The sequence below is a fragment of the Tamandua tetradactyla genome, chromosome 7 (assembly GCF_023851605.1).
Source record: "Tamandua tetradactyla isolate mTamTet1 chromosome 7, mTamTet1.pri, whole genome shotgun sequence".
Lineage (NCBI taxonomy): Eukaryota > Metazoa > Chordata > Mammalia > Pilosa > Myrmecophagidae > Tamandua > Tamandua tetradactyla.
This window is the reverse complement of record NC_135333.1, coordinates 148,405,407-148,427,000: the sequence shown is the minus strand read 5'-3', so window position 1 is coordinate 148,427,000 and position 21,594 is coordinate 148,405,407. Positions and strand designations below refer to the sequence as shown.

The following is a 21,594-nucleotide window of genomic DNA, read 5'->3' as shown; positions in this document are numbered from 1 at the left end:
TTGGGCCGACAGGCCATCTGATCTCCCACTTCATGCCTAGGAATAAGCTTTTTCTGGCATTGAAACCCTGGTGTCTTAGGAATTGGTCATTGAGTGCATCGTGCAAAGAATCTACTGCCTCTGTCTGGTATAAGGGAAATCTCAGTAGCAGAGAGTTAGGCTGTGGTCAGAGATGACATCTCTTTGTGTGTCTTCAAATTTCTCAGGAGCCTACAATGAGTTTGGAAAATTGAAAATTACTATTATTATATCTGTGTAGAAACCTTTTCAAATACGGTTAGCTACACACCATTTCACGGGGAAAGTTTAACTCATACTTGAATGCTTCCTTGAATATTAAGATGCTGATTTACTCATAGCCAAAGGCAGGAAATAATATAATAATTTTAAAATTTGTATTAATAACTTGAGGGGGCCATTTAAGGGACTATGAGTCAGTAAAGTGACAAGTAAAGACTACAAAGTTTAATTAGAGAACTTGAGGCAACAGAATCCTGTTGCCCCTTCAAAGCCTTTGCTGTGTCTAAGTCTTTAACATTATCATAGAAGATGTGCTTAGAAAATTGCACTGAGAGTAAATTGCTTCCCTGTAAGATTTTGATTTAAAAAAATAACAATAGCAAGCTAATGCATATCTCTGTCTGAAAAAAACCACATCTGTATATTACTGCATCATAATAGTAAAAAATTCATGATTAAAATACTTTTTCAAAAGTCTCTTTCAGACCTGACAATTTACATATCATGTCTCAGGCCAGTGCAATCTGAAATAGCTGAGATATTAAATCTTCTTCTCCCTAAGTGGTTCTTGCCCGAATAAAAGGTGCAAGACCATCTCTGCAATTATTCTGCATGAAACAGGCCTAAATTTTTAATAATTTCTCAGTGCCACTGTTCATCACTGAAGTGATTAAGTCTATTCCTGTCCCAAAGGCTGAGCTTAAGCAAGATATTTTCTGTACCATCCCATTAAATACAGATCCATTAAAGCAGAAGCTATTATAATGTCTCAAGAGCAATGCTCACCCCCCGCCCCCCACACACAATGGAAGGAAACGAGGGGTTGGGGGGACGCCTATAAACCTGGCAGTTCTGAGAGTTTGATAAATTATATTAGAAAAGACTGTGTTGGGAACATTAGGCCTTATTTTAAATTTCAAAGATTTTAATGCACATGCCTTAGGTCTGCAAATGGTGCTTAGTTCACACCCAACCGGAGGAGCCTTTGTTCATTGTAAGTTACATTGCTGAAATTTGGATTTGATTAGGCACTCAAAAAAGGCAGCACAAGGGACAGAATTTCCTTTCTGTGCTCAGCAGTTTAAGACTGAAGCTTTCTAATACTTTTGTACTTAATATATGCCAGTCATGTAGAAAATGAGAACCCTTTAAAAAGATCAATTTAGTTCAGCCTCTTGATGTGTGTCAGAATGGACCCCCCTCAGCTGTGGAGCCCCAGCTGCCAGGCCACTACGTCTATCTGAGCATTGACTAGGGGTGTCCAAGGAGCAGAGGAGACCTACCGCAGGGACAGTCCAGAACAGTCATGAGACACAACACAGATAAGGAGGACAGAGAAGGAAGAAATAAAAATTAAAATATCCACGCACATTAGTGAAGACCATGGAGAAATGACCTTTCCAGACCTATGACATCACAGGTTGATGTTTTTCCCTCTGCATTTTTCATATTCTCAAGTCTTAAGTCTCGAAAGCTTAACCTCAATATATATCTGATGCTACAGAAAAACACCATCTATGGTTATTTTTTGTTCTCATTACAGAAAATTATAGCATTCTTTCTGAGTTATAATATCTCACCATATAGACACATAGTCATGAAAATGAAATTTGAATTTCTGTGGGTTTTATATGATTTGAAACAGGAAAAACTTATTGATTGCCCTAGCACCTATATAGCTTAAGCAATCATGTCTAAAATGCCCCTCACATCTGTCCTTTTTAAAAAATGACTGAGGCATAGGATATCTGTATCATCTTCTCCATGTTCACATCAATATTAGACTTCAAAAGTTCTGAAAATGCAATTATTTAAGAATAATTCTACATCATGTTTATGCTGTTTTGAATTTGGATGATCTGATGATGAGGATGTAAGGTAACATCTTAAAATCTGCAATTCTATTTTGCTACTTCTACTTTCCTTTGCATAAAATGATAGAAGCCATTATTAGATGCTTTTTGTTTGTCTTAAAAAAAGTAGCATACGCTGGGCAGTGTGACAGTGACTCAGTGGCAGAATTCTTGCCTGCCATGCCGAGACCCTGGTTCGGTGCCTGGTGCCTGCCCATGACCCCCCTCCAAAAAAAGTAGCATAAGCTGCTGTGATATAAATACTTGTCAAAGGTGCCTATTTTCATTACCCAAACTGTATTTCATTTCCTTCATTTAATTGTTCATAAATTATACTTAAGAGCTAGCTAAAACCTCTGTAAACAAAGTTATCTACTTAAAATCAATAGGAATATTTTTGAGTGGTTCAAACGTTAATGCCTTGTTTTGGTAGGTTATTTTTAGAAACTGTCAGTGATTTCTTAGTATTTTCTTTTTTCATTCATTTTCGCTGCCCGCCCCCCCCCCCCCCCGCCCATCCAAAGGAATTGGTGATCAATATAAAATTAGCCACCACCACCAAGTCTATGTATCTAGTACTCTTCAGATATGGTCATTTATCCAGGTCATAACAGGGGTAATAAACATCACTGCTATAATAGAAGCTTACAGTGTTATATCATGCAGAACAAATTCCACAAATAAAAATATAAATTTCTTGTCCCGGGAAGAAATGCTATGGCTATCATTTAACATCATTCAGGACTTTTTATTGTTAATTCTAGGACACAAGGGCACCATATTTGAATTTCACTGAAGTCATGAAAGTGATGGTATTGTATTTTCAAATTATTTTTTTCACAAACATAGCTTAAATCAACATATATATTACTCAGGATACATCTACGTAGGAGATTATTTACACATTTAATCTCCCAATAAATCGTTTAAAGAAATCTGTATCTCAAAATACGAATGCTTGAGTTTATTTGGTGTTTTTTTGATATTTAAAAAAATAAAATAAAAAAATTATAAATATATATATGTTCTGGGCCCCACCTTAGATATATTAAATAAAAATCTCTAAAAGAAAAAGAAAAAAAGAAATCTGTATCAAGTCCTGCTTGCTATGGAAAATGCTGGAGTAAAGCAAGACATAATTTAAAATTTCAGTTTCCACTTAACAAATTAACCAAAGAGAAAAATCCTTATTAGACATCTGTGGTTGAACATTTGTGCACAGGTCTCCTGTGGCTGTGATTAGTTGACTGTCAGAAAAACTTAACCCTTTTTGCCCTGAGCTCAGATGAAACTCTGTGGGTGTGAGTGCAAGCATTACACACATTAAGTAGCTCCGAAAACAAAAGTGCTGGGAGTGAAGCATCACAAGATCCTACAATGCCTTTGAGAAAAGAGATTTATCAAGTTGGGTATGTATTAAAAACGCCCATTACAACACATGCTTAAGTTGTTTTTTAAGATTAAGTGAGAAGATTCATATTTGAGTTTAATTAGTAGTAATTATTACTATAAAAGGAATTTTTTAGAAAACTGCATGTGTATATCGCTTTTTAGGAATAAACACAACTTTTGAATTATTTGGTGGGAAACATTAATAATTGAAAATGTTATTTCTATAAACAATGGCTACTTCAACATTTATTTCATAAGAATTAAATGATTTTTAGAATTGTCCAATATGAATGATTTAAAAAAATAACAAGGCATTTAACCATTATCATTATTAATATTAATTATCCTCAACCAAATTATTCAGTTAATTTAGTAAAAATCGACAACATAAAGGACATCCAAATAGCTCTTTAGGCTTGGGACAGCAACTCAGCTGGATAGATTTTATTATCCGTGTTCCGGTTTTAATTGTTCCCAAGGGAAGAACTAAGACTTCTGCCTTAAAACTCTGTCCTGCTCTTTAGGGCCGGCTTTCACTTCTCTCCCTTCCTTTCTGTAACTCATGATGCTTGAGGACTAATTATAGAGCTGGATGGATATGTAGGAATGGTCGCTTTCATCCAGTGTGATGAACAGCTTTCAGACCCAGTCATTTACTAGTGGCTGCACACAGTGGAAATGCTGGAAAGATCTCCTGCCCAAGAAAAAGATCGTTCAGGCACATTTGATTCTGTTTCTCTAAATCTAAACGCAAACAGACATAACCACAATATTCAGGCACGGTTCTGGAAGGCTGGACTCAAGGTGGCAAAGGTGGCCAGAGACACCCTTTCCTGGTCTATGTGCTCGGGGATGCTGAATAATGACTGAAAGGATGGCAAAGCATCTCTGCAACAACGGTATGTGCCCAGCAGCTGTTTCTCTCCACTTAATTATCTGGCATAAAATAGGAAAACGTTTATCTGGTTTTTTAACAGCATCAGCCAAGAAGAAATACGGCGGGAACACATTACCTGGTCCTTCATCGTCTTCCCTAAGTCCTTCACATCTTTCATGTTAATGGCATTCTTCCCTCCCTTTTCCTTTCCCTTCTTCTTGTTCTTCTTTTTGAACAAACATTTCTTACAGATACAAAAGCAGCAGGTCAGGACTAAAAGGACTGCGACTATGGCTATGGCAATTAAGGCCCACGGTGGCACTGAAAGGAAAAAAAAATGTGCAGAGAACATTAGTAATGACACATTTGCAAAGCCTTTTAATCCATGGTTTATTGCATGTTCATTTACTCAGTCACTCATTCATTCACCTACTCGTATTTATTGAGCACCTGTTATGCTCTAGGGACTGCCTTGTTGCCTCTGCCTAGCGTGTTTCCATCTTTACCACTTTACCCTTCCAGATTTGTCAAAGTTACCTTCTCTCTATTGCTTTCCCTAATTTGGTAAACTAGATTTTCATTAATCCATTTCTTCATTCATTCAGAGCATGGCTCTTTGAGTTTAAGTACTGACTCCATCCTTTACTAGGTGTATGACCTTACGTAGGCTACTGAACCCTTCTCTGCCTCAGTTTACTCAACTATAAAGTGAGATAAATTGGCAGGTACCTCATACAGTCTTTCTGAGGATTAAATAATAAGATGCAATGCGTGGCATGCGATAAAAGCTTAGTAAATGTAAGCAGTTATTACTCGACTATCAAACACAGGTTCTTTTAGCGTGTTCTGAGTACCGTGGGGGAGGCAGACATTAATCAAACTCAAAAACAGATACCAAGTCTTGACGGTGGTGAAGGTTAGGAAGAAGCCCTTGGAGCTTCTCTGAAAGTCAGTCCTGGGGAGATTTAACCACTGAGGGTCTCCAAAGGTCAGGAAATGGTCAAGTGTATGGTTTCAGAAGCAGGCTTGGATTCAGGTTGACGACTTAACAGGCTGTATGATTCGGGTGAGATTGCTTAACCTTTCTGAGTTCCTGTTTCTTTTCCTATAAAGTGAAGGTAATAGTGGTACTCATTTTACCAAGTTGTAGAGATTAAGGGGGTTAATATACTAACAAGCTTAGAACCTTGTCTGGCATGTAGCAAAAGTTCAACGAATGTTAGCTATTATTTCTTCATTCTCAAGATATAGGGCCAAGTACTGTGGGTAATACAGAAATCTCAGGGTGTATGAAGGTACATAAAACATGCACACAATAACTCTATCAAAAGCAAGAGATGAAAACACAAAGGAGTTCAGTTGAAATGCAAAGGGAATCAAAGGAGGAAGCAGTGATTTTTAAATAAGAGGGAAGCCTTCAGATTTACAGGCCCTATGTAAAATGATAAGCATATATAAAAATACACTTAAATAAACACTTAGTTTTCTATTATAGTTGTCCATTTGCTAAAAGTTAACATATGTTCTTATTTGGCATCCCCTCCACCGTGCCTTTATAAAAAATAAGGTCTTGCAGAAACATTTGGGATTTCACTTTGATTGGAAAGGAATTATTCATGATACAAATCACAGCTGTTGTGATTAACCAGAAGTAATTAGACTTATCTGTTGTAATTTTTTTTAAAAGGCACTGGATGCTAAAATGATGAAAAACATTGCTATTTTCTTCTAGTTACATAAATTAGTACCAACTATTGCTGAATATCAAGTCAGGAGTACTTTAATAAAGTCAAGACACTTAGAAATTAAACTCTCTTCAAAATTCAGAAATCCACTCTTTTTGCTCTCCTTCATTTAGTTTTGTAGGGTAGAATACGCACTGTTCATATTATTCTAAGTGATGACTGGATGCTAAATGTTGACCTAAGGACCTATGAAATTACAACCTCCGAAATTGTATTTTCTGCCAAAGAAATATTTGTGCAAAGGCTATAGATAACCCACATCCAAGGCATGTTTTCTTATAGTCCTATACTCTCATTAAACAATTCGTATTTAAAAAATATGAATTTTAAATTTAAAAAATTTAAACTTTAATACCAACAAAATCATTATAATACCTGATTCAAGCTTCTGCCTCTTCTGATCTAGTTAAAATGCTGGCATACTCGACCAAAGGAATATATATATTCACTGCTGGCAGGACAACATTAAAAATGAACCTTCATTTTCAACCTTGTAAATTATTTTCCCAGTCGGAGAACTACATAAAAGTCTCCTAAATTACATAGAACAAGACGGAGATGATTTGACAAGTTCACAAAAAGAAAATAGAGAGTGAAAGCATAGAAACATTATTCATCAAACGGAGTTAAAGAGATAGGAATGTGGAATAACAAAGAAACATGAAGGTAAATTAAAGCCACTGAAAAACTTTTATTTCATAACTTTTATCTCTTTAAGCACCGCTGGCTTCTAGATTTGCTTTCAGTGCATCTTCAGAGTAGCTTAATTTTACTTTTGAATATGCTGGGCTGAATACATTAAATTATTAGTAGAATTTTCCTAATGACTTATTGGCATCTTTAAATAATTTTTAAAAAACTTTAATGTTACCGTTTTGTGGAACGGTAACATTAAATGTGAATTTAGATTTTATAGACTTCAAAAATTTATATTGATAAATTAAATAATGAAGAACTGTATTTTAATTACCAAAGAATTTTAGAAACCAGATAGCCACTGCCATCTGGAAAAAGAACCTTGCTAATAAGAGAGGAGCTAGTACTAAAACATGCTGAAAACACACATGGCAGTCCCATTATTGGTCTCTCAAACCCAAACTGGAACATGTGTTTTGTTTGTTTGTTTTTAAGTCAGAAAAATATCTTCTCTCCTGTCTGTGATTTGGGTAATATACAATAGGATTTATCCATGCTTGTTCGGAGACTAATTATTCTCTCCACAAATATTAATTGAGCATCTTCTAAGAACTGGGAATAAAAAGAGGCTTGTTCTTCTCATAAAGGGAAAATCCAGTTAGTAAGTTAGGATATCACTCTCTTCATAAAAAAAAATGATACAAGACCATGTAAATTTATAGATAATATTAGGAAATCAAGATTCCATAAAAACTGTGCATGGCTACCCATTCAAAAACCTGACTGAGCAGTGAAGAATAATAGTTATATAGAGAAATCACCACTTTTTAATTAAATGGAGTTATTTGACTTGAATGTCCATGTTAAAGATTTACTTTATCAGGCAGAGCAATCAAATATTTAAAGTCTGATAAGTTTACTAAAAATGCACATCTATAGTTTTATGCATTTGTATTACTTATAGGAACATGTTTCCATATTAGTGAGCGAGTCTCATGGAATATATTTCAGACTAAACTAAGATTTATTGGAGGGCCAAGAACTGTGCTACAGTTTCGTGTATATTATCTCATTTAATGATCACAGTAGTTTTGTTAATTAGTTATTATCACTTCAGATTTACAGAGGAAAAACTAGTGCTCTATAGATTGAATAGTTCGAGATATGTTTTGATTATTAGGTTTTAAAATGTGTATATTATAGATGAATACAAAGAATGGAAAAACCCTATCTAACTTTGAAGCCTCTTTAAAAGAACATTTTAAACAAAGAAAAACAGCAAAGCAAGTAATATGACAAGATGCTGCTGAGAATAATTTCTTTAATAAAACATAGTTTCTTTCAAAAATAGGCTTATTAAAATATTGTTACTGGCAGAAAACTATCAGCTTATTATTGCTACCAGACCATCAATAAAAGGAATTTTATAAGAATGTTAACAAAACTTAAAATAATTGACTAGTAAAAGCTCTCCATTACAATATTGTGTTTTTTGTTAATGAATTAAGCTCACATTTATTATTTGATCCAAAAGTAAACCAATGCATCAGAACTAAGTTAGAATCAAGTTAATTTCAAACTGCTCCTGACATTTTTAACTTAGCCCTTACAAGAGGAAAAAAATGAATGATCTCTTAGAGACATCCATGTCCTAATCCCTAAAACCTGTGAACATGGAAAAAGGGATTTTTGAAGATTATACCGTAACAATGTTTTTGCATTTTCTAATATTCCCCAACTCTTCCAAATTTGTCAGCAATTATCCCTGCACTACTCTCTCAGCTCTGTGCCGTCCCTATCCTTCCCCAAGGTTAACTCCATGAGAAGTTGTGCCCAGAGAGACAAACATTAAGAAACAGTTAACTTTGCTAGCAGCATGTGCACGCACCTCCTTTGCTCTGTCCTTCCTTGTTGGTGCCCGCTACAAAAGTCTACTCCTCCTGATCAATGATGACAGCTTTCACATGGCGATCTGAATTGGCCACCGAGACACATCTCCTGTACCCAAGTCCCCTAATAAAATTCAAGTCTCAATCAGTTCCTAGTGTTTTCTTTAGTCTTTTGGCTGGAAAAGCCCCTTCAGGCCGGGACAAAGATATGATTAAGTTTTGAGAGGAGGAGATTGCCCTGGAATATTGGGGTGGGACCACTGTAATCATCAGGGTCCTTGCAAATGAAAGAGGGAAACAGAAGTATCAGAGTCAGAGAGAGTGATTCAAGACGCTGCACTTCGAAGGTAGAGAAAGGGGACCATGAGCCAAGAGATGCCAAGGTGAGAATATACATTCTGCCCTAGAGCCTCCAGAAAGGAACACAGCCCTGCCAACAACTTGAGTTAGGCTAGTGAGACCCATTTTGGACTTTTGACCATCAGGACTGGAACCTAATAAATTTGTGTGTGTGTATGTTTTATGCCAGTAAATTTGTGGTAATTTGTTACAGCAGAAATAGGGGACTATGAGGGCCCTCAAGAGATTCGTGATATATGCTGCATGCAGAATACAACTGGAATAGTACTGTGGGCTATTCCTCTGTTTTCTGCTCTCTTTCTTTCTATCTACCCCTTTTATCTATCTTTTCTGCAACCATTCCCATGACCACAGGACCCTGCCCAAGACTTTCTCAAAAGTAACTGATTTCCTTCTTGCTAAATCCAAACATTGATCACCTTCCTTCTTGAAATTTCTGTTTTTGATTCCACATTGCTGCCATTATTCGCATATCCCTGTCTGCCTGCAATATTCTCTCTCTGCTCCCATTCCCAACTCTTAAGTGTGGTCGTTATTCAAGGTTCTTCACATTCACCCATTGTCGAACACAACCTTTCCTTTGTCTTCAACTTTTAGTCCAGTCATTCCATTCTGCTTCTCTTCTGGACTCTAAACCTGCATTCCCAACTGCCCATAGAATGTTTCCTACACAGCCTCCCTCTTCTCCTCAAACGAGTTCTCCAACCCACATATATGACTTCTGTCATTGCTTCTATCTTTTTTGTTGTTGTTGTTTCTGTCTCATTGGACATAATTTGGGAACATTTAGAATTCAATTTGTACTTACATGCCTTTTGTTGAAAAACATGATTTCTCTTTAGAGAAGGCCTGACATTACTTCTTATCTGTTCGCCCTTCCCATAAATTATCTCCTCTCCCCAGTTTACCCACTCATTGTTGTCACATAAAATTTTCTAAAATCTAATTTTCAATTATTTTTGGCATATCTTTCAAATTTCTGTATACTTTGGCCAACTCTACTTATCATTTTCCTCATTTTTCCTTCCCCACCCATCACTAGTCTGATCAGACTGGGTGACTCATTGTTTCCTGCTTAATTCCATCCCCATGTTTTTGTAAAGTCTATTCCTTTTCTTCTGAGATGCTATTTTTTTTCCCTCTTCAATTTTTAGATGACATTTATTTTTTGAGGCTCACTACAAGTTGCATTTAAGTTTGATGGATATTTTAAATAAATATATTGGATACAGTTGTTAGAATGCCTTGTTTGTCTCTAACCCTACCCTGTAGGAAATATTGACTATGTGGTAAATTACATTGCATGGTTTACATCAAACTGATAAAAATATGTATTATTTAAAATTAAAAAAATCAGATAATTTGTATAAATGTAAAAATCATATTAATAAACTCCATTCTAACACATGAAATTCATGTCTTATTGACTCACCAATCATTTTTTTGTTAGATTATTCATGATGTGAAGCACTGATAATTGATGCAAACAAAATTTAAAAAAACTTGGAACCATTAGAAAAAAATTGTATTGGCAGGTGTTTGTTTGAAAAAAAAAAAAAGATTTCTGCCTATCAAGAGAAACTGTTCTTTCATGGGAAGTAGGCATAAATTGAGCACTTTAAAAAAGAAATTATTCAATTAAACACATATTTACTGAGCATTTACTATGAGACAGGCAATTTTCTCAGGGCTGGGATACAGTGCTATGAAGGTTTGTGTAAACATGAAACTTAATATTCATTTCTATGGTGTCAAAAGCTAGATTTTATTTACTTTATTAAAATAGGACAATTTCTTATATTTGCAAAAATCAGAGCATTTGGAATATACTATGGCATATTTTCAAACGGGATCTACATGGTTTAATAGGCTCTTGTGTACAAATGAAGTACTCCATAGGGTATGTTTACTGAAGAAATCAAGGAGTAAATATTCTTCCTACAATAAATATGTAACTCCCAGATTGAAAAACTTCATTTTTTTATTCCTGGGCAGTTTTGGCAATAAATATATATATATTTAAATTCTTTAAGAGGCTCTGGTGCATATATATATGTATGTATATATATATTCGATAAGTTGACTCTCCAAATACCCTTTTTTAATAGAACATTATGAAATTGAGAGGAAAGTTTCATAAAGAATAAAGCTGTTTCAGAGTGTATATTTATAAATGGGAAGTCTTTAGCACTATTATTTAGGAGTTTTGTATCATATTTATGTTCTCAAATATGGAGTCCACTCATCAGAGATGCATTGCAGCTGAGGCCTATAGAATGAGCAGCTGGGGGAAGTACTTTTGCTAATTTACACAAAGTGTTATATGGCTAGTGAGGCCTATTCCATGGGTGTTGGGGATTAAATCATATCCCCATGAAAAGACATGTTTTAGGTTCTAACCCCTTGACCTGTGAATGTGTATCCATTTGTAAATAAGACCTTTGAAGAAGTTGTAATTAAGTTATGATGTCCCAAACTGAATGAGGGTGGGCCTTAACCCAACATGTCTGAATTCCTTACAAGTATGGACATGGGAAAAAGAGAAAGCCATAGAAAGGAAATGGAAGCCAGAAGTCATTGGAACCTGGAAAAGAAAGGAGAAGACATTGCCTTGTGATGGGAAGGCAAGGAACCCAAAGCTTGCCATATAACCAGAACTTTACCAACTCCAAAAGGAAGCAAATTCTAGCCCCTAAAACCATGAGCCAATAAATTCCTGTTGTTAAGACAAATCATTGTGTGGTGTAGTAGTTTGCTAAACTGCTAGAATGCAATATACCAGAAATGGAACGTTTTTTAAAAAGGGAATATAATAAGTTACAAGTTTACAGTTCTAAGACTTTGAAAAATGTCCAAATTAAGGCACCAATAAGAGGTTAATTTCACTCAAGAAGGGTGATGCTCTAGAACACCTCTATGAACTGGGAAGGCATGTGACTGGCATCTGCTGGTTTCTTGCTTGTGGGCTCTGTTGCTTTCAGCTTCTGTTTCCTGTGGGGTTCCTCACTTGACATCTTTGGGCCTTCATTAAGCTCCTCTGGGACACAACTCTGGATTCCAGCCTGCTTAGTATCTCATGGGAAGGCACATGGTGACATCTGGTGGGCCCTGGGTCTTGTGTTGCATCTGAAGCAATTGTTTTCCAAGTGTTTGCACCTGTTCAGCTCTCTCTTTTGGCTCCAAGCATTTGTAGTTTCTTCAAAAATATTCCCCTTTCAAAGGACTCCAATAAACACAGCAAAACCTACCTGATATGGGTGAGGTCACATCTCCATCTAATGAAAAGTTCACACCCACAACTGGGCATGCCATGGACACCTCCATGGAGATAATCTAATCAAAAGTTTCCATATAATATTGGCTCAGGATTAAAACATGGCTTTTCTGGAGTACATAATATACTCAAACTAGCATATGTGGTATTTGCCATAGTGTCCTCAGGGAGGTTCTGAGCTCTCATTTCTAAATAGATTTAGTTTGTGTTCTCTAAAACACCTATCTCAGTACTGCAAAACTTAACAGCACTCTCACATTAGATGAGAAGAAAGCAATGTGCATAGCCATGTTCTTGACCTCAAGTAGAAGGAGAGTTGACAGCCTCTCTTCATTTTGATTCACAGTTAGCAGCTGCAGTCTTCTAGCCCGACATTATTTTGGTAGATTTACTCATTGGGTGCTAAGTTTAATCAAGGGTGAACTCACTGGTTTTTGTATTTATGCCTTGATTTCACTTTCAAATACAGCTCTGCATTTTCTATCAACTCCATTCCCATTCACCATTTTCAGAGACAACATAAAATCCATAGTATTTTCATAAGATGAGCTATAATTTCCTGTCTGAGAAAGATATGTGCTGGTTTGAAAGAGTTGTGTACCCCAGAAAAGCTATGTCCTTTAATTCTGATTCAGTATTGCAGGGTGGAAACCTTTGGATAGACTGTTTGCATGCAGATTGACCCACTCAATTGTGGGTGTGACCTCTTGATTAGATTACTTCCACCCAGATGTTACACACCCAATTGTGGATATGGCCTTTTGAGTAGATGAAGATATGACTCTGCCAATTCAAGATGGGTCTTGATTGATTTACTGGAGTCTTTAAAAAGAGGAGACATTTTTGAGAAAGCACAATGGCTTCAGAGCCAACAGAGATGCAGAAATTTGGAGATGCTTGGAGTTGCCCACAGAGAGAGCAGATGACTAGACATGGATATTTGGAGATGCAGAGCCCAGTAGACATCACCATGTGCCTTTCCATGAGATGCTAAGGAAGTAAGAACACAGATTTGTGTCTCAAAGGAGCCAGCTGAAGGTCCATAGATGCTTAGAGAGGAAACCACTGGCATCAAAATCTGGAAGCAATGGAACCAGGAACAAGGACTACCAGATGCCAGTCATGTGCCTTCCCATGTGACAGACATTGGTCTTCATTGAGTCAAGATATCTTTCTCTGGATGTCTTAGTTTGGAAATTTTTGTGACCTTAGAACTATAAACTTGTAACTTAATAAATTCCCTTTTAAAATCCATTCCATTTCTGATATGTTGTATTCCAGCAGCATTTAGCAAACTAAAACAATAAGCTTGAAACATCTGCATCAGAACAAGAGCCTCAAAGATGACACATCTTTGTTATTGTCATTGCAAAAATTTAACTATAATTTTAAGCAGTTTCTACCTTCAACATATCTTATTTTGTCATCTGAATGCCTCAACACTGCACAAATTTGTGTGTTAATTTATTTTATGAATAATTTATATGTTTCTTCATTTTGGGTTTTTGCCAACTACTAATTTTATACAAAATAATCCATCTTCTTTCTAGATCATCATACATTGATACAAGATGCAGAATACAATATGAAAATAATTACTTTGCTATTAGCTAGTAGGAAAAAAATCTGTATTTCAAAGCTATGCTTTTGAGATAGTTTATGAATAATTTCACACAAGGATAGTCTTTTTTTTTTTCTTCAAAATTTGGCAAAAAACAAAATAAGCCTTGCATTTGAAAGCTTCTTCTAAATTACAGAATGCAAGAGGGGAAAAAAAAGCTCTGGAGAAATGTGGATTAATATACTCATTAACCACCCCTGAAGACAGAATGTTAAACAGAAGATTTGAAATAGTGTACAAAATCATACAGAGTATGGCTTAAGATTAAACCAATGAATCAGAGGTCAGAATGAAAACATTTCTCACTATAAACTAAAATCGTTTCAACCCATTCTGGGCTCCTGGGTGTTAGACAAACTTACATTATCCTCATTTTTGAGAATAGTAGCTCTAAATGTCTTTTGAATCATATGCTCCTTTAAAAATATGGCAAAAGCAGGGACTCTTCATGACAAAATAAGTGCATGAGTGTGCGTGTGTGTGAGAAGCCATAAACCAGAGAAGCCATAAATTCCTAGATAAGGAAAAAAAAACAACTTCCCTATTAGGTATATATTTACTTTTTTTTTTTTTTTGCATGTGCAGGCACTGGGAATCAAACCCTGGTCTCTAGCATGGCAGGTGAGATATCTGCCTACCGAGCCACTATGGCCTGCATCCTATCAGGTGTATTTTAAAGCTCGCATGCACATTCCTAAGCATGATAGTTATCTGCACTAAACTACTCCTGAAACCTATCAGTAATTTCAAAGAAACATGTTTTCATCTTGCATATCCCAATTTGTCTCTGTGCCTTCCTTGTCCTTACCCTATATAACCCACTGTAACGCCCTGGGTGGTGAGGAAAGCTACTCTGAATATCCTGTGGCGTTCGAAGTCTAGCTGCCAGTCTGTAAGTTTTCTGGTAAACTGTGACTATTTTGCTATATGGAGTAGCCGGCCTCATTTTTCAGTCTTAAGTGCCCACTGAACTTTGGCAGAAACTATTCTATAGATTCAAGTCCCGACATTATGTATATATAAATCTTTACACAGGTGGGAGTGTGTGGTACTCCAGTAACGATCATTCATAGTTACCTGGATTTGAGAGACCTTTGGATTCCAAATTAAAAAATCCTCCTTTCCCAAGTATCAATACAAAATTCACCAACAGTGGTGGAAGGAAAAGCTCATTCTTTCATTCAGTCATTAATCTTTCATTTATTCTCACTGACAATCTGCTGTGTGCTTAAACTGTACTTGGATGGTGTGACAGATAAGTTCATGTGTCACCTTGGCCAGGTTATGGTGTTCAGTTGATGGGTCAAGCAAGCACCGGTCTGATTGTTATTGTGAGGCTATTTCATGGATTTAAGTAATCAGTTGATTGCATCTACAGCTGATCACATCTACAGTCAAGAGAAGAGATTGCATTCAGCAATGAGATAAGTCTTATCCAATCCATTGAAGGCAGTAAAGGGAGAACTGTTAATTTTAGTAGTCAGAAAGAAGAATTTCTATCTTTATTTCAGCCAGCCAGTTTCTCCTGGGGAATTCATCATAATCTTCCCTGGAGTTCCCAGTTTGCCACCTGCCATGTAGAATTTGGACTTGCCAATCCCCACATTTGAATGAGCCAGTTTCCATAATAAATCTCATAATCTTGACATTATATATTTAAATCTTCTGTTGGTTCTATTTCCCTGGAGAACCCTGTCTAATACAGATTTGGTATGGAGAGTGGTTCCTGAGAAACATGATCTTAAAGATGAGACTTCTGAGTTGATTCTGGGGTTTTGGGAATTGATTTTTGTACTGGTTTGAAATTGTTATGTACTCCAAAAAAGCCATGTTCTTTTCATTTTGATCCAATGTTGCAGGGTGGGACTTTTGATTATGTTGTTTCCATGCAGATGTAACATACCCAGTTGCAGGTATGACCTTTTAATTAGATGCAGATGTGACTCTACCCATTCAAGATGGGTCTGGATTAGTTTACCAAAATCTTTTTAAGAGAGGAATATTTTGGAGAAGCCTCAGACACAAACATTTGGAAATGTTTAGAGACAGACAGAAGCTCAGTGAGGAAGCCACTGGAATCAGGAGCTGAAATCAATGAAACCTGAGAGCAAAGGGCCTGTAGATGTGCTTTCCCATGTGACAGAGAAACCCCGAATGGGAACTGACCTTTCTTGAGTGAAGGTACCCTCTTGTTGAAGCCTTAATTTGGACATTTTTAAGAACTTAAAAACTTGTAACCTAATAAATTTTCCTTATGAAGGCTTTTCTATTCCTTGTATATTGCATTCCGGCAGCATTAGCAAACCAAAATAATTCTCTAATCTCATTAGATTCAAATGTATTAGTGACTCTATTTAAAATGCTCAATATGGCACTGATAGTCTGTGGTGTGAATTGGCAATATTAACATGCAAAGTAGCACCATTGGATACTGCTACTCAAACTCTTATAAGAGGCAAGGCTCTGGGTGATAGTGTATTTGATATGCCACAAACTTTTGTGGAGCTAAAAAGTATAATTACGTTGGCTGGTTGCCCCTAAATATACTGGATAAAGTTGTTAAAAAAAGGAATGAGCTCAAGGCTTCAAATTCACAGCTCAAGTACCACATGAAATTGTTAGTGTGAGCCCTGAAAGAAACTCTTATTTCTTGTAATTGCAGATTTGAGATTTCTGAAAATCAGACCCAGAGTCTCATTGTGTAAGTAGCTAAATTACAATATAACTTGAATCACAACTTTGCAGGGTGTCTGCTGTTAAAGTGTGGGCATTCATTGGAAAGGAATGGGAACCTAAAAATTGGAATGCAGATGTATGGGCTGATAATGATGATAATGGTGACACTGAAACCCTAGATTTTGATGAGTCTTCTTTGCCAGATAAACCTTTAATGATCTCCCCTGAGGAATCAGCCACTGCACCTCCAATCTGCCCTGAGGAATTAGCTACCCAGCCTCCATCTGAACCTAACCCTGCTGTGTCTGTTAAACCTATAACTGCTTGCTCAGAGGCAATAGCCCTCACACCTCTGCCTGAAGATACTGAACATGTTTCACTAAATGAAACTGCAATAGAGTGCCATAAGATAGTTGGCTTGCAAAACAGTGCTAATTTCTCTCATAGCCCAATGCCACCACTCCTATTTTCTTCCATATCTAAAACTAAAGTCCCAATATCCCTGAAAGGTGAGGTACATAGTGTGATCCTTGGGGAGATGTGCTATACTGCAAGAGAACTGCATGATTTTTCTAATTTATATAGACAGAAATCAGGGGACTATGCCTGGGAATGGACAATAAAAGTGTGGGATAATGGTGGATGGAATATAAAGTTAGATTAGCCTGAATTTATTGATATGGGCCCACTAAGCAGAAATTCTGTAACTTGAGAGGTTAGAAAGGACTCTAACAATTTATTTGGGTGATTGGCTGAAGCTTGGTCTACGAGCCAACAACCGCCATTGCCTAAGTTAAAATACTAGAACAGGTGGATCCAATGTAGATGAGGGTATCCAAAGGTTTATAGAGATTGTAAAGTTATAGGATTTATCATATAAGACCTGCTCATCTACCCCAGGAGTGACCAAAGGGCATGCCTTTCACCAGAACTTTTAGGAATAAATTTGTAAGTAGTCTAATCACCCCTGAAGAGCTCTGTGGCTGCTCTTCCCATAGGTCATCTATTACTGTAGATGCTATCAGTGAACTTGGATCCTTAAACAAAATGGAGATGATTGGATTCTGGATTTGCAGAAGCCAAGTTCCAGCATTTAATTGACAATGAAACTGTGGGCATGGTTACCAGAATGAACAGCAGAGTCAAAGCAGTAATAGTCTGATTCACAGAGACTTATGACATCAGCTAGTTGGCCACAGGGCACCTAGAAGTGAAATGGTTGGGCAGTCTACTCAATTCTTAATTGATTTGTATAAGCAGAAGAGCACTAGGTCAAGTAAACAAAAGTCTAGCTTGAATCACAAAAACAGAGTCATAGTCCTTCAATTAATTCCCAGATTTGAAACAGTTTGCAGATTCAGAACCCCTGAATGAAGGGAAGGTGGGATCCTTTTGGGGGAGGAATCTGCTATCCTGCTAAAACTTTATACCGTTAATCTTCCTACCAGCCTTCCCCAAAGGGACCTATAGCCTTTTACCAGGGTGACTGTACAGTGGGAAAAGGGAAATGATCAGACATTTCAAGGATTATTAGATGCTGGCTTGGAACTGACATTAGTTCTAAGGAGACCCAAAACATCACTGTGGTTCCCAATCAGAGTAGTTGCTTATGAAAGTTAGATAAGCAATGGAGTTTTAGCTGAGATCCCTCTCACAGTGGATCCAGTGGGTTCCCTGACCCAATCTATGGTTATTTCCCCAGTTCCAGAATGCATAATTGGAATAGACATACTGAACAACTGGCAGAATCCCCACGTTGGTTCCCTGACTTGTGGAGTGATGCATATTATGGTAGGAAAGGCCAAGTGGAAGTCACTAGAACTGTCCCTACCTAGCAAAATAGTAAAAAAGAAGCAACACTGTATTCCTGGAGGGATTGCAAAGATTAGTGCCACCATCACCTTTACACTATTTTTTTCCTGAGCTACTGTGATATTCATCTTTCTGGTTTTCTCCTTATTTCTTCCTCTTACCTGAAAGAAAAGAATATTTTAAGGAAAAGTGTGACTTCAATGCTGCAAAAAAGGCAAGAATACTTGCCACTGAATTTCATTTGAGATAACCCTTAAAGGATGCAAGGCTTGAGTTTTAGTTTACTTGGCTGCTCAAGCAAGTACCATGTAATAGATTGGCTTAAAAAATGGAAACTTCCTGGTTCATGATTTTTGGCTAGGAGAAATCCAAGATCAAGTCATCATCAAGACTATGCTTTCTCTCAGAAGACTATGGCAGTCTGTAGCTGGCTGCCAGTGATCCTTGGTCCTTAGCTTCTCTGTCACATAGTAACAAATATGGTTGACCTCTCCTGCTCTCTCCCTTCTCTTCTGAGTTCCACTGACTTTCAGCTTCTGGCTGCTCCTTCTGGCTTTCTCTTTCCCTGTCTGAATTTCATTTTGTTTATAAAGGACTCCAGTAATAGGACAAAGGCCCATTTCGATTGAGTTGGGCCACACTTTCACTAAAGTAACCTCATCAAATGTCCTACAATAGGTTCATGCTCACAGGAATAAATTAGGTTTAAGAATATGTTTTTCTGGGGTTTATAAACTTCAAATTACCACAGGTAGTGATTTCTACCACATGCCCATTTAATTCTATTTGGCCTGTGCAGAAAACATACAGATCTTGGGATATGACAGTGAAATATCATAAACTTAACCACATGATAAGTCCAGTTGCAGCTGCTCCTCTGTATATGGTATCATTGCTTGAGCAAATCAGCACATCCCCTGGTATGCAGCTACTGATCTGGCAAATGCAATTTTTTTTGATACTTGCTAATAAAGACCAACAGGAACAATTTTTTTTTTTTTTTTTTTTTTTTTTTTGGTTGGTAAGGCCAGCAATACACCTTCACTGTCCTGTCTCGGGAGTATATCAACTCTCCAGTCCTATGCCATAATCTAGTCTCCAGGGACCTTGATTATCTTTCCCTTCCACAAGACCTCACACTGGTTCATTATATTGATGACATTGTGCTGATTAGACCTAGCAAGAAAGAAGTAGCAGATACTCTAGACTTATTGGTAAGGCATTTGTGTGTCAGAGGGTGGGAGATAAAACAACACAAATTTCAAGGGCCTTCTACCTCAGTGAAATTTCTAGGCATCTGGTGGTATGGGGTATGTCAAGATAGTCTTCTAAGATATGCTTCAAGATATGAAGGATAAGCTATTGCTTCTGGCCCCTCCTATAGCCAAAAGAGGCTCAATGCTTAATTGGCATCTTCGGATTTTTGAGGCAACATATTGTTACTCTGGCCTATTTACTGAGTGACCTGAAAAGCAGCTAGTTTTGTGTGGTAATCAGAACAAGAGGAGCCTTTGACATGCAAACTACTCTGCCACTTGGACCATATTATCCAACAGGTCCGATCCTTAGAATTTTGGAGCACAGACCCTTAGAATTTTGGAGCAAAGCACTTCCATTCTCTGCAGATAACTACTGTCTTTTTCAGAAACAGCTTTTGGCCTGCTACTGGACCTTGGTAGAGACTGAACACTAACCATGAGCCACCATCTTACTGTGAGACCCAAGCTGCTTATCATGAACTGCATGTTGTCTGATCTACTTGGCCATAAACTTGGGCATGCGCAGCAGCACTCCATAGGCAAATGGAAATGGTATACATGAGATCTTGCTTAAGCAGGCCTGGAAGACACAGGTAAGTTACATGAGGAAGCAGCCCAAATGCTCATGGTCCCACTCCTTCTCCCATATTACCTTCTTTTTCTAAGTCTGCAGCTACAGCCTCATGGGGTGTTCTCTACCATCAGTTGACTGTGGAAGAGGAAACTCAGACCTGGTTTACAGATGGTTCTGTATAATAGACAGGTACCACCTAAAAGTGGTTAGCTGCAGCACCAGAGCCCCTTTCTGGTACATCTCTGAAGGACAGTGGTGAAGGGAAATCCTCCCAGTGGCCAGAACTTTGAGCAATGCACATTGCTGCCCATTTTGCTTGGAAGGAGAAATGGCTGGAGATGCATTTATATACTGATTTATATGGGTTGTGGCCAATGGTTTGACTGGATGGTCAGGGACTTGGAAGGAATATGAGTGGAAAATTGGTAACAAAGAGTTTGGAGGAGAAATATGTGGAGAGACATTTCTGAATGAATGAAAAATATGAAGATATTTGTGTCCCGTGTGAATGCTCACCAGAGGGCACCTTCAGCAAAGGAGTGCTATAACACTTCATGGATAGGATGACCCATCGTGTGGATATCATTTAGCTTCTTTCCATAGCCATCCCATCACTGTCCAATGAACTCACGAACAAAGTGGCCATAGTGGTAGGGATGGAGGTTATTCATGGGTTAAGCAATGTGAACTTCCATTCACCAAAGCTCATCTGGCTACAGCCACTGCTGAGTACCCAATCTACCAGCAACAGCGACCAACACTTAGTTCCTGATATGGCACTGTTTCCCATGGTGATCAGCTTGCTATCAGGTGGCAGGTTGATTACAATGGACTACTTCCATTATGGAAGAGGCAATATTTTTTTCTAATTAATCCAATATGGATTTGCCTTCTGTTTTTGTTTGCTAAAGCTGATGAAATGCAATATACCGGAAATGGCTGGTTTTTACAATAGGGTTTTATCAACTTACAAGCTTACAGTTCTGAGATTGTGAAAATGTCCTAATCAAGGCAACATCAAATGATATCTGGACTCCTCTACACCAGAGCAGTAGCACATGGTGATATCTACTGCTCTCTCTCTTCTCTTCTGGATTTCTTTGCTCTGGCTTCTGGTTTCAGTGGCTTCCTCTCTGTTTTCTGTCTCTCTCGGTGCTTAGTGTCTGTGGCTTTTTTCTCTCACCTTCTCTATGGTTTTTTTTTTTTCTCCTCTCAGCTTCTTTATGGCCTTTTATCCCCACATTTTATCTTTTATATAGGACACCATGTGGGGATTAAGACCTACCTGGGGCACACCTCAACTGAAATAACCTAATCAAAAGACCTCATACCCAAAAGCCCTACACCCACAGGAATGGATTAGCTTTAAGAACACGATCTTTTCTG

General features: G+C 37.4%; 1 protein-coding gene across 6 annotated transcripts in view; it reads right to left on the bottom strand.

The window, feature by feature from the left end:
- Positions 1 to 21,594, bottom strand: part of SYT1 (synaptotagmin 1) — a 1,262,805-nt gene that overhangs the window by 180,199 nt on the left and 1,061,012 nt on the right. For all 6 annotated transcript variants that reach the window (XM_077111509.1, XM_077111511.1, XM_077111507.1 and 3 more), the window contains one exon: positions 4,499 to 4,683. In XM_077111509.1, coding sequence (XP_076967624.1) covers positions 4,499 to 4,683 — 185 coding nt within the window. The remainder of the gene's footprint in view (positions 1 to 4,498; positions 4,684 to 21,594) is intronic.